This window comes from Protomyctophum bolini (genome assembly GCF_963924005.1).
Source record: "Protomyctophum bolini genome assembly, chromosome: 8".
NCBI lineage: Eukaryota > Metazoa > Chordata > Actinopteri > Myctophiformes > Myctophidae > Protomyctophum > Protomyctophum bolini.
Window position 1 is genome coordinate 5704079 of NC_137869.1, and position 13165 is coordinate 5717243.

The 13165-nt window shown below is 44.4% G+C and overlaps 2 protein-coding genes across 2 annotated transcripts in view; both read left to right on the forward strand.

The window, feature by feature from the left end:
- The window catches only part of camsap2a (calmodulin regulated spectrin-associated protein family, member 2a), a 95408-nt gene extending 89949 nt beyond the window's left edge, over positions 1–5459 (forward strand). The window contains exons 15-17 of the mRNA XM_080770226.1: positions 256–371; positions 929–1047; positions 1938–5459. Of these exons, the coding sequence (XP_080626352.1) occupies positions 256–371; positions 929–1047; positions 1938–2252 (550 nt within the window). The 3' untranslated portion in view covers positions 2253–5459. The remainder of the gene's footprint in view (positions 1–255; positions 372–928; positions 1048–1937) is intronic.
- A 1812-nt stretch (positions 5460–7271) lies between these two features.
- Positions 7272–13165, forward strand: part of LOC308319579 (WD repeat-containing protein 47-like) — a gene marked incomplete at its 3' end in the record, with an annotated part of 34309 nt that continues 28415 nt past the window's right edge. The window contains exons 1-3 of the mRNA XM_080769681.1: positions 7272–7381; positions 9181–9377; positions 12858–12941. Of these exons, the coding sequence (XP_080625807.1) occupies positions 9220–9377; positions 12858–12941 (242 nt within the window). The 5' untranslated portion in view covers positions 7272–7381; positions 9181–9219. The remainder of the gene's footprint in view (positions 7382–9180; positions 9378–12857; positions 12942–13165) is intronic.

The window sequence follows — 13165 nt, forward strand, 5'->3', positions numbered from 1 at the left end:
GAGCCACATTGTGGCCACAATGTTAATGCCATATATAGTGTACTTTGAAAAGGACGAGTCTGCACAAATTCTCTACTTAAAGAACGTGCTTCTGGAGGCACTGCTGAGTCATGCAATGAGAAGAGGTGACCTAACTGCATGTGCGTGTGCGTGTGCGTGTGCGTGTGTGTGTGCGTGTGCGTGTGTGTGTGTGTGTTTGTGTGTGTGCGCGTGTGTGTGTGTGTTTGTGTGTGTGTGTGTGTGTTTGTTTTCCAGGCCGGACTCTGCAGATGTCTTTCTGTCCCCCTGTCGCTCCAATAGCAGGAACGGAGAGAAGGACTGGGAGGTTGCATCCACCACCTCCTCCATCACCTCCAACACAGAGTACACTGGTACGCACCTCCAGTCCTCCATGCAACAATCCATCTCTGCCTTTCTCTCTCTCTCTCTCTCTCTCTCTCTCTCTCTCTCTCTCTCTCTCTCTCCCAATTCCACGAAGGCCGCTCCATCTCCTGAGCCATCTACTCAACCTGATTACAATCAATATTAATAACATGCAATTGTTTATAGCCATGTCTTTGTAAAGGATGACATTGAAAATAAATCATTTTATGAAATAAAATAACGATAATGGAAGAAACAAAACACAATATCATGCAGTGAGTAGTAGTAGAGACTGGCTTATTGTCGCTGTCAAAGCTATTAAAATGGGAGGAGGGGGGAGTAAGAAAGAAAGACGTAAACAAAACACAGATACAGTATAGCATTCAGAGCGTACAGTGAACCATGATCAGCAATGCTCTAAAAAGGAAACCATAAATCATTTATATAAGTCAGGAACCAAGAGCCCGTGCCCTTTCTCAGAAGATAGAGTGGTTGCCATGACAACGATCTGGTGATGATATAGATTGTTTTCTCTCCTCATCCCCTCCGTCTGTCTCCCTGACAGGACCCAAGCTGTACAAGGAGCCCAGCGCCAAGTCCAACAAGCACATCATCCAGAACGCCATGGCACACTGCTGCCTCGCGGGCAAAGTCAACGAGGGCCCCAAGAACAAGATACTGGAGGTAATAACGGCTGACAATTATAGGCCTGGCGGTATTCACGTGCGGAGCGTGTGCGTGTGTGCATGCAAAGAAATCTTATCGCCATCTGTCTTGTTCGAAATGGTTCAATCGTTATCTATAATTGAAGATATGCACACGTACAGTGCACACGCACACACACGATTCTAACCACCGCCCCGCGTGCGTCTCTTCTGGTCTCACGTGGGCCAGACTGTTGCCTCTCGCAATCATACAGTCTACAGAGGAAGCTCTGACCATGAGTAAAATATAAAGAGGATGTTAAGACTCCTCCCCCGTTTCGTCGTGCAAATCTATAAATAGAAATCATCTAAGCATAATTATATAGCTTGCTGCAGAAATGGAAATAAAAAACTAAAATGCTAAAGATATTTTTAAACGTGAACGGAAATGGCAGCTTCCATACTCGGGATTTCGGGAGGTGTAGTTCCAGACTATATCGCATTCAGTTGATTGCAGTGTTGTTTTTGGCAGCAAATTTCTATTTTAGTTTAGTCATAGTCTTTGGACTGAAACTTCATTTAGTTTTAGTCACATTTTAGTCACCTGGAATGTCTTAGTGTTAGTCTAGTTGAGACGCGTTGTGAGCTTGTAGATCAGCTATTTTCAGAATGCAACCAAGTGTAAAATGACTTATACTGGATCTCCTGTCCACTACTCCCTTCCTAGCATTTTATTCTAGTTTTTATCTGTTGACGAAATTGTCAATATATTTAGTCTAGTTTTAGTCACCATAGCTTAGTTTTCATTTAGTTTCCATTTAGTTTTCGTCTGTGAAAAAAGGTAGTCGACGAACATTTTTCGTCTTCGTTTTAGTCGACGAAAACAACACTGGTTGATTGTGGAATGAATAGTCCCGACTTTTCCGACAGGAAATGGAGAAATCGGGGGCCCACAACTTCCTGGTGCTGTTCCGCGACGGCGGCTGCCAGTTCCGCTCGCTGTACACCTACCTCCCCGAGCAGGAGGAGATCGCCAAGCTGACCGGCGTGGGGCCCAAGAGCATCACGGCCAAGATGATCCACGGCCTGTACAAGTACAACTCGGACCGCAAGCAGTTCAGCCAGATCCCCGCCAAGACCATGTCGGCCAGCGTGGACGCCGTCACCATCCACGGCCACCTGTGGCACACCAAGAAACCCGCCACGCCCAAGAAAGTGCTGCCCGCCGCCGCCGCCCAGTCCTAGTGGACCCCCACCTAATGATGGACGCCTTGACTTGACTTAATTAAAGGCCTATTCATACCGAAACGGTGGTCAACTTAAGGCTCATACATAGTCTGGATTTTCAGTGGTGAGGTGACCACCGCTCCGGTGGTGAGCTGACCACCGGAGCTGAAATAACGTTGAGCGGTGGTGAGTAAAAACAGAGAGAGAAGGGCTGGAGCGGTGGCGGTTGTTTGCTCTTCACTGCGGCTCGTGACGTCATGTTGTAGTTCGGTGGTCACCCCACCACCGAAAATCCAGACTATGTATGAGCCTTTATGAGGTGAAGTGGTCAGGAGGTGCAAGCACATCCCCAGGCTAATTCAACGGCTGCTCGAAACAAAATGAACAGACTGCAAAAGAAAGAATAAGTCTCTGCACAGCGTTTTGAAAGCTCCCAAAACACTTTATTTACCAAGGCGTGGATCAATATACCTGACGAAGGCCACAGAGGCCTAAAGGTTGTGATTTTTCCCGGCCTTGCTTGGTAAATAAAGTTTTTGGGGAGCTTTCAAAACGGTGTGCAGACTTATTCTTTTCTTTTGCAACTTATGACCACCATTTCGGTGGTCACCTCATCACCTAAAACTAGAGTATGAATAGGCCTTAAACCCCCCACCCCCACCCCCTCACATCCCATCCATTTCACCTCTCAAACGGAACATTCCCGTTTTTCTAAATTGCACTTCACTGTAAATATCCATGAGATTCAAACACCTGCAAGTGTCAGTTGTTCAGTTGAATTCACACTCTTTTGTTTTTGTTTGTTAGTTTGTTGCATTTTTTTTAGTGTTTCCAGAGAACACTCCGGATCATAGTGTGAACAGCACAGTACACACATGCTCCCAACTGGACACTAATGAACTTATGGAACATCGTTGAACAACTGGAATGTAATATCGCTATTTAACAAAAAGAGAAAAAGATGTAAATGTCATTACTAATGTGTTTTTACTAGATTGTTAGCTCTGAGCGAGCTAAGTACCGCATGCGAGTGTGCGTAAGTTGTTTTATTTTCCTTTTGTACGTGCCAAAAGTCAAAAGAAAAGAGGAAGAGTGAATGCAGCCGGATGTGTTCCTAAACTGAAGCACTGAATGTTTTCGACTCATTTTTGTACAGGTCGGTTTTCGGTGTGGCCTTATGCTCGTTTCAGTTTTGTGAGGATGATGAGGTGATTGTAAAGCGGTTTAACCTTTGGTGAGCCTTTAGTTGTTTTTTTTGTATTTGGCAAGAATGCTTTTTTGTTCTCTTCTCCATTTCTGTGGGTATAAGACTCTGTTTGTACAGCTAAGGTACGTAAGACTACGTAGGGCCAAACAATGAAAGCATTGCATACAGCTAGGTGTTATAGCGTTAGCCACACAAGTACGTGTGTCTGCGGCGCTCCACAGGAGCCAAGCACCAAACAAAAGGTGATTTTTACACAAAAACAAATCTTGTTTTAGGTTGTTCTAAGACTGCTGCTCGTTCACAACAGGTTTGTGAACAAATCGAACAAACACAGTTCAGTGTTATCTCCTTTGCATTTTACGAATGAAGAGTTCTGTTCCGATGTGATAACAAGCCATTATCAGATGATTATCTTTCAGTATGTATGCAGGAGTCACCCACCTATAGGACTGAAATAGGTGATACATTGTAACACATTTGTCAATGGTAGATATTTATTTTTTTTTGGAACGAAATTCTTTGAATTAAGTGTACTGCATCATGTAGTTTATTTGGAATAAGTTTCTGTAAGTGTATTGGTATGTTTGCCCACTGGTATATTTTCTGAATTATGACTAAAATATCCATCATCGGTAATAACCAGGAAATTGCATGACCGGTTTTGTTTCTCGTCACAATTGAATCATGCAGGACTTTTACGTGTATTTTGTTTGGCAGGCACTTCAGTTCTCAAACTTTTTACACTTCAAAGTGCTCTGAGTGATTTGTTTTATTAAAATAACTGTTAAGTAGCTCTATATTCCCCTTGTAGTCCTTCCTATACTGCAGAGGTCAGTACCAGGGGTCTTCCTGTCTCCCCATGCTCTTTAGTCAAACCGAAAATTATTCGGGATACCACCCTCATCCATTCAGGAGAGAGAACGCATTCATCAGCAGGTTATCAGAATATTGAGCTTTAACTTTTTAATAAAAAAATATCATTATAGCACATTTTAAATATCTACATGTCTTGCCGGTCAACATTCCTGCATCTGCATTAATGTCAGCATTCATTTATTTTAATTTACAGTTACGGTATGGGGGATGCCTCACACTGCTTGACCACTGCAAGTAATTGATCATTTCCATTTTCAGACAATTTTCAACATATCCATGTGTCTACTTTTGGACTACACACATCTATTACTGTTGTACACTAATTGAACACAGCATTTGTTCTGGCTAAATAGCCTAGATCAGTGGCTCCCAAATTAATCTTTTTAGCTTGTGACCCAAAAGAGACATTTAGACAATAAAATGAATGAATCTTGAATGACACTGACAGATGTGCTTTCCCTGATTGAAAGCCTATAAACTATCCTATCCATGGTCTAAATTGGTTAAGCAATTTAAACGCAAGACTCTTACACACAGATGTGTTTAAAATGACTCATCACAATGTATTGTAGTACATTAACTGAAAAGATGACCCATGCTGATGCTGTCCACAGAGACCTGCATACACCACCAGGCCTGTCTGCCTGCCTTCACTAGGTCAAAGTCAAATTCAATTTGACTGTTTCTATTAATATAATGAAAAAGTGCAGGGCAAATCTTGTTGCTGCATATACGGGTATAGTGCTCAGAGACTTCCATGCGCACACACAAACATGCATATACTTGCCAACATTGGTGCTTTGTATATGGGCTTATATTTATAAACTTGACCAAATGACAAGTTGTACTGTACATATATGTCTTTGAAAAATGCAAACTTGACGGAGTCCTAAGGATTTTCCTGCAGGGAGAAAAAGCTGTTTTATTGGTCTTGTCTCTTGGCTGTTTAAGGCCAGGTTTGAATGGTGAACTCAACTGTAATGATTAGGAAAAAACTGTACAGTGTTATGATGTTATGATGTGTGCTCACTGGTTTTGTTCATCGGACGCTGTGCTGTCATTCATTCATTCAACATGCAGAACATTTCATTTTTATTTCATTTTTTTATTTTGCATTGAATAAAACTAAGCATGGCCCCGGACTGTGAGGTGTTGTTCATAATTATGGTATAAGTACATATAGGCTTATATGTTTGATAGAGAGACCATATTGTTTTAATGTAATCTGTCAACAGTGTACTATAATGAGATGTTTTAAAATTCTGCCTTCAATTCATTACAAAATAAATTAAAAAAAGTTCATGTTTGTGGGTCGCCTATATAGGCTACTAAAAAAAGATCATATTGACTTTTTCATAAAAGACAAATTAAGCCATTACAATTTTAGCCTCGGAAAGCCTCTCAATTTAGCCTGTTTTTTGAGTGGCTACCCAGAAGTTCTCAAACCGTTTCGTGTCATGGACCCCCAAACGAATATGAAAATGCCCCCCCCAAAAATAAATAAATAATAATAATAAAAATAACATAACAATGTACCCATGCACCCACACACCCACAATGTGCCCAAACTGCCCAAGCACCCACACACAATGTGCCCATGCACCCACACACAATGTGCCCACGCACCCACACACAATGTGCCCATGCACCCACACACAATGTGCCCATGCACCCACACACAATGTGCCCACGCACCCACACACAATGTGCCCACGCACCCACACACAATGTGCCCACGCACCCACACACAATGTGCCCACGCACCCACACACAATGTGCCCACGCACCCACACACAATGTGCCCATGCACCCACACACAATGTGCCCACGCACCCACACACAATGTGCCCACGCACCCACACACAATGTGCCCATGCACCCACACACAATGTGCCCACGCACCCACACACAATGTGCCCACGCACCCACACACAATGTGCCCATGCACCCTCACACAATGTGCCCATGCACCCTCACACAATGTGCCCATGCACCCACACACAATGTGCCCACGCACCCACACACAATGTGCCCATGCACCCTCACACAATGTGCCCATGCACCCTCACACAATGTGCCCATGCACCCACACACAATGTGCCCACGCACCCACACACAATGTGCCCATGCACCCTCACACAATGTGCCCATGCACCCTCACACAATGTGCCCATGCACCCACACACAATGTGCCCACGCACCCACACACAATGTGCCCACGCACCCTCACACAATGTGCCCATGCACCCTCACACAATGTGCCCATGCACCCACACACAATGTGCCCATGCACCCTCACACAATGTGCCCATGCACCCACACACAATGTGCCCACGCACCCACACACAATGTGCCCACGCACCCACACACAATGTGCCCATGCACCCTCACACAATGTGCCCATGCACCCTCACACAATGTGCCCATGCACCCACACACAATGTGCCCATGCACCCTCACACAATGTGCCCAAGCACCCTCACACAATGTGCCCTACATGCATGCACCCCTCCCACACTGCTGCTGGCATTGTCTCAGATCAGCCCTGCTGTCAGACTGGTGTCTGCTTGCAGTGTTTGGTGTTTCTGTTGACTATAAGTGAGTTAATTATATAGCGTTTAACGTTAAATCAATACACAGAATAGGCAGTATCCATGAGTAGGCTAGTATACCTGATTATCCCTAAAGTGCATGACAGTTAATGTTCTGTAAAGTTGCTGATATAAAGGTCATATTATTGTACTGTGTGTGTGTGTGTGTGTGTGTGTGTGTGTGTGTGTGTGTGTGTGTTTGTGGGTGTGTGTCTCAGTACTTGATTGGTGGTTTGCAGCGGCGCCCCACCGGCTTGGCTGGCAACCAGACTTGTGTATACGACAAACAGACAGACATAGCCTACGGGGTCAGGAGCTTTTCCACACGATAAAATAACCACTTTCATTCAAACTACTGGGTTTGCATTTTCATCGCAGTTTCTGTCGCACGGTCCGCGGCCCCATGCAGTCGGAGGTGGACTGGACTCGATCGCCTTAATGTACGGTGCGTGTTCGGTGAAAACAACTGACAGGTGAGACACTATAGTGAGAAAAGAGAGAGTTGGATTGATTCTAGGGCGGCCAGGCGTGTGTTGTTGACTTGGCAGCTAAAACAACACACGTACGCTAGCAATGTGTCCAATATATCAAGAGTCTTTATCGCGCTAAGCAAAAAAAGCCCATGATATTAATTGGACACATTATTGTATTAGCGACACATTATAGCCTCCTAGACAGACACGCTTTCCTAGGTTTGTAAAAATGTCCATGCCTGCGCACCTGCATGGGAGACTACATCAACGCCATGCTGCGGAACAGACAGTCACACAAATGTATTTGTGTCTGACTCTTGTGTTTTATCTGTGCTGTGTTGTTCTGTGAAGTGTACTGCTGAACAGCGTGTCTACTGCTTAGGTCTGTATACTGTCTACGCCGGCGTGCGCAGTATATTTATGTTGCCATGCATATGCAGCAGCGATCATAAACAACGTAGCTGACGTTCAGAAAACGCCTCGGCTTTGCCAGGTGATACAGTAGTATAGTATCATTGCTGCTGCATGCTGGCATGAGCTATGTCCCATTTAATGTAAATGCCACTCAATTCGTCTTTTATGGAAGATTCGGACGGTGTCACACTGACTGATTGTGTCTTAGTGTCCCATAGCTCGTTATTTCACTCACCGACATAAATGCATGTGCACAGTGCACTAATGGGACACAAAACAGGACGCAAGTGCACAGCACACTGCATCACCACACAGCACAGCAGCCTGCATGATGTTGCAATGATTAACCCTTTAAGTGTGTGAGTCAGAGAGGGCATCCTTTTTAGGTGTGATTGTATCCTAATAAAAATGGGAACATACATATGCATAGTGGTGGTGATAAGCTCATGCTTGTCCTTTAGAACCTATAGTGAGAAATGGGTACCCTTGGCACCCTTCCCATGTTATCCCTGTTGATAGTGTCAACACACATTTCTATTCACTCTATTATGAAAGTGTGAACGCATCAGAATCGGCATTTGTGTTGTTAGTTACACCTCTGTGTAGGAGATCACGTGAGTTTCACATTCAATTCAAAACGTTGTTATTCAAATAATGAATGCAACTGCAAGCAGCATGGTCATATATATGGGTCATTTTGGAAGGATAAGTCTTTCTTTCTTTTCTTTCTTTTCTTTGCAAGATGAGATGAAATGAGACTTGACATTCACTGCAGAGAGGACGCATGTTTTCAGCGTGTCTGACCTTCTGCATCATGTCATCCAGTGGTGGAAGAAGTAGGCCTGTATACAGACTTTAGTAAAAGTGTCGATCACTATGTTGTAAACGGCCTGTATTCAACTTGAAAGGGATTAAGGTACAGATGTATTTTGCAACAACACATATACTTTTACTTACAGACAGTAAAAGTACTTGCATAAAATGAAAGGTAATTTATTTTAAATAGCTGATGTACATCTTCTCTGTCGGGTGGAAACCTCATATATCCCAAACTGTTACTTTTCAGGCTTCAAATTCAAAAGTATAGCAGATCTACAAGCTCAGACCATGTTGCTTCGCGCCACATGTTGAGCTTGTAGATCTGCTACTTATGCTATTGTGTGATGCTGTAGTATGATCAAGTGGGGAGTCAATTCGCAATAAAACACAAAAAGTTAAAATATTGATATAAGAGGTTTACACGATTTCGATGCTATGCATTTTCTAATTTAGCTGGGGGGGACCCCCTGACGAATCCCTGTGGATTCCTGGGACCCACTTTGAGAAGCACTGATCATCTACCCGGTGCTCTGTTCTCGTCCCTGTCTCGTCCCCCTGTCCTCCAGTCACCTGCGCTGACGGCAGTGACCTGCAGGACGGTAACCATGACGGCGGAGGAGACCATCAACATCAAGGAGGCGGAGGTGATCAAGCTCATGCTGGACTTCCTGAACTCCAGGAAGTTGCACATCAGCATGCTGGCGCTGGAGAAGGAGAGCGGGGTCATCAACGGGCTCTACTCGGACGACATGCTCTTCCTCAGGTACTGGAAGGGACATAAAGGGACAAGGGAGGGACGACATGCTCTTCCTCAGGTACTGGAAGGGACATAAAGGGACAAGGGAGGGACGACATGCTCTTCCTCAGGTACTGGAAGGGACATAAAGGGACAAGGGAGGGGTTGGTTCTCAGCGTTGTTTTCTCTTTATTTCAAGGACCTCGCATTTGAGACTAATACAAGAACGCTCGCCTCTAAACCCACTCGCCCCTAAACCCACTCGCCCCTAAACCCACTCGCCCCTAAACCCACTCGCCCCTAAACCCACTCGCCCCGGGTCGAATCTGGTGACCTAGCAGCACCTAGGCTATAGGCTAAGTAGCCTGAACACCCCGCAACGGCACTAACTACTATACAAACCAGCAGACTAATTTCTGTGCGTGGAACACACATTCAGCACGACAAGATCCACAGGGGGGCGCATTCACACTTGTGGTGATCGAGTCATATTCTATGGCCTAGTCCAAATGTATCCCAATTTCTTCACTAAGTACCCTCGTGGACTGACAGACTTAAAGGCACGTCCATGTGAAGCCTGCAGGGACTTATAGGGCTTGTCCCACTGTCAAGCTGTCACGTGCATGACCGTGCTCCCTCAGATCACTTTATGCATGCTTTCTGTATAAGTCTGCATTTCTGCAGACGTTGGCCTCAGGGAATTACCCCACACATTCATTCATGACGTTAACCCATTCTGACCTGAGATCAGATTCATACGAGGTTTCCACTGGACACACACTGGTCTGATTAACCCATTCTGACCTGAGATCAGATTCTAAAAATGTCAGTCGTTCTTCGATTTTTCAAAAAATAGCAGACCTACAAGCTCGTAGCGCGCCACTCGGTGGCGCGCTATGAGCTTGTAGATCTGCTATTTTTCAATAGCTAAAGCATGACATGATGCTAACACCGAAATGGGTTCCCGTTCAGAATGGGTTAAATATGGGATTACCAGGGTATTGCTCCAAAAACGGCAATCATGATCATTAATATTTCAAAAGGAGGACTGATGGAGAAGAGATGTATTAGTAAAGGGATGAGGGATAAGAAATTTGAAAAGTTTATAAAAATACAAATATGTACTAAATTTGCCTTGTGGGTGGACACTCTGATCAGCGGACTACATTTTAACCCATTCTGAACGGGAACCCCTTTTGGTGTTGGCATCACGTCGTGCTTTAGCTATTGAAAAATAGCAGACCTACAAGCTCATAGCGCTCCACCGAGTGGCGCGCTACGAGCTTGTAGGTCTGCTATTTTTGAAAAATCGAAGAACGACTGTGACATTTTTTTAGAATCTGATCTCGGGTCAGAATGGGTTCATCAGACCAGTGGTGTGTCCAGTGGAAACCTCGTATGAATCTGATCTCAGGTCAGAATGGGTTAAGTTCATTGTTGAATTTGACACCTTGACATGCACCGGCTACTGCCATTGCACATACCGAGGATCACCTCACCCATTTTTATCTTCATATCATAATAATATATTATATTGTTTTTCTTTCTAATTATTTGACCAGCCCAAAACATTGTGTTTATTTTCATGATTAGTCACAACTCGAGTTGGCTTTGTCCGCGGTGTAAACTCATTTAAATAAATACATTTTGAAAAGTCTATGAGGAAAATGAACGGGGAATTATTTTCCGGGTCTCTGGTCGTCATGAAAGGGTGGCGGGACTGCGACGCTCTATAACTGCAGTTACCTAGTTAGCCTAATATGGGTTTAATTAGACATGGTCACTGACACAGGTCAGTGAAATTAACCACTTTAATTAAAACTGGCGGCTGTATTTTTAGGGTGTCATTATAGTGAACATGTAACTTGTAGTTTTCTTTCAGTGAGCCCATACTCCAATGTAAATCAAACAAACTACAAACACTTACATGTGCTTCAGATGCGTCATTGCCAATGCAAGCCTATAGACTTCATAATATGTGTCCTTTTCCCATGTTATCTTGCAGGGCTGTGGACAGTGCCGGTTTTCCCGGTGTCATGTTTACATGACCAGAATATTGAAATTCCATATGATTTACATTCCATGAATTAGAAAATGTCTCATCTCTTTATTTTAGTTCATGCATACGTCTTAAAATAACATGTCTGATTTGTGCGTGGCCAAGCGTGTGGGATTCTCCTCTCTACCTATAGTTGCATGTCCAACAGTTTGATCCTTAAGGCCTGTTTGTGTCTTTGGCCGCTCCCACTGTCTGAGGCAGATGGCCGCCCACCTAGAGCCACATTCTGTCCCAGGTTACTTCCTGATAAAGGGGAGTTTACCTCACCAAGTGCTTTCTCGTGAATGGGGGATTGTTGAGTTGTTGAGTTTTTATATATTTTTTATCCCACGATTTTGTAACCCATTTTTCACCCCTGTGTCAATCATCTAATGTGATCCTGGGCTCTACACACCCTCCGCCAACCTGGGGAGAGCAACGGACTTGAACTCATGCTTCCTTCATGCTTGAGTGTCCAAGTTGCTCCTTTACACCTGACAGGGGGGGGAGTTTCCCTGGTTGGACGTGGAAGGAACACGTTATTCCAACCAGTTCCTTTCCCCTCCATCAGGCGCCCCGGCTGGCCAGGGGGAGGCAGTTTAGAGACCAGGATTACTGCATGTTTTTGTGAGGGCACCTACCCTAGGGGACACGGGGAGAACATGCAAACTCCACACAGAAAGGCCCTTTCGCCAACCCCCGCCTTCGGGTATGGGAACTGATGACGCGGAGGAGGAATTAAAGAACAATACTGTAGTCTGCTCTAAGTGGCAGTAGATAATAACTATTGTCACAGTGTAGAATTTGCTGAATGGTGGCCTTGATGTTTGTGCAGAAAAATGACATTGATTCTCTGTCCTGTACCAAGTTTGGACCTGATCAGAGAGGTGCAGTGCGCTACATTTTTGTAGAACTAGTTTAAATTCCCTGTCCACTTGTCCCCCTGGTGCTGTTTAAATCCTTCTCACATGTACATTATCCCTCCGAAAACATCCCTGCAGAAGCTTTTCACTGCCTCTTTCTTTGCCCCCATCTTTACCCTCATTTGTTATTCCAGTATGAATATGTATTATGTTTGATCAGAATGTCGGTAATCCACCAAGTATCCACAGAAGTGCAGAGTATAACTTAGTCTTTTAACCCATTCTGAACGGGAACCCATTTTGGTGTTAGCATCATGTTATGCTTTAGCTATTGAAAAATAGCAGATCTACAAGCTCATAACGCGCCACCGAGTGGCGCGCTACGAGCTTGTAGGTCTGCTATTTTTGAAAAATCGAAGAACGACTGACATTTTTAGAATCTGATCTCAGGTCAGAATGGGTCCATCAGACCAGTGTGCATGTCCAGTGGAAACCTCGTATGAATCTGATCTCGGGTCAGAATGGGTTAAGTATGTCCCTGTGCTAGAAAAGGTTTAGAGAAGACTCTGAATTACTCTTATGTATTATTATTTATGTGTTTGACAGACAGCTCATTCTGGATGGCCAGTGGGACGAGGTTCTGCAGTTCATTCAGCCACTGGAAAGCATGGACACATTTGACAAGAAGAGGTGAGCGTGTTTCTGTCTGGTTCCTGGTCAAACACTTCTGTCTGGTTCCTGGTCAAACACTTCTGTCTGGTTCCTGGTCAAACACTTCTGTCTGGTTCCTGGTCAAACACTTCTGTCTGGTTCCTGGTCAAACACTTCTGTCTGGTTCCTGGTCAAACACTTCTGTCTGGTTCCTGGTCAAACACTTCTGTCTGGTTCCTGGTCAAACACTTCTGTCTGGTTCC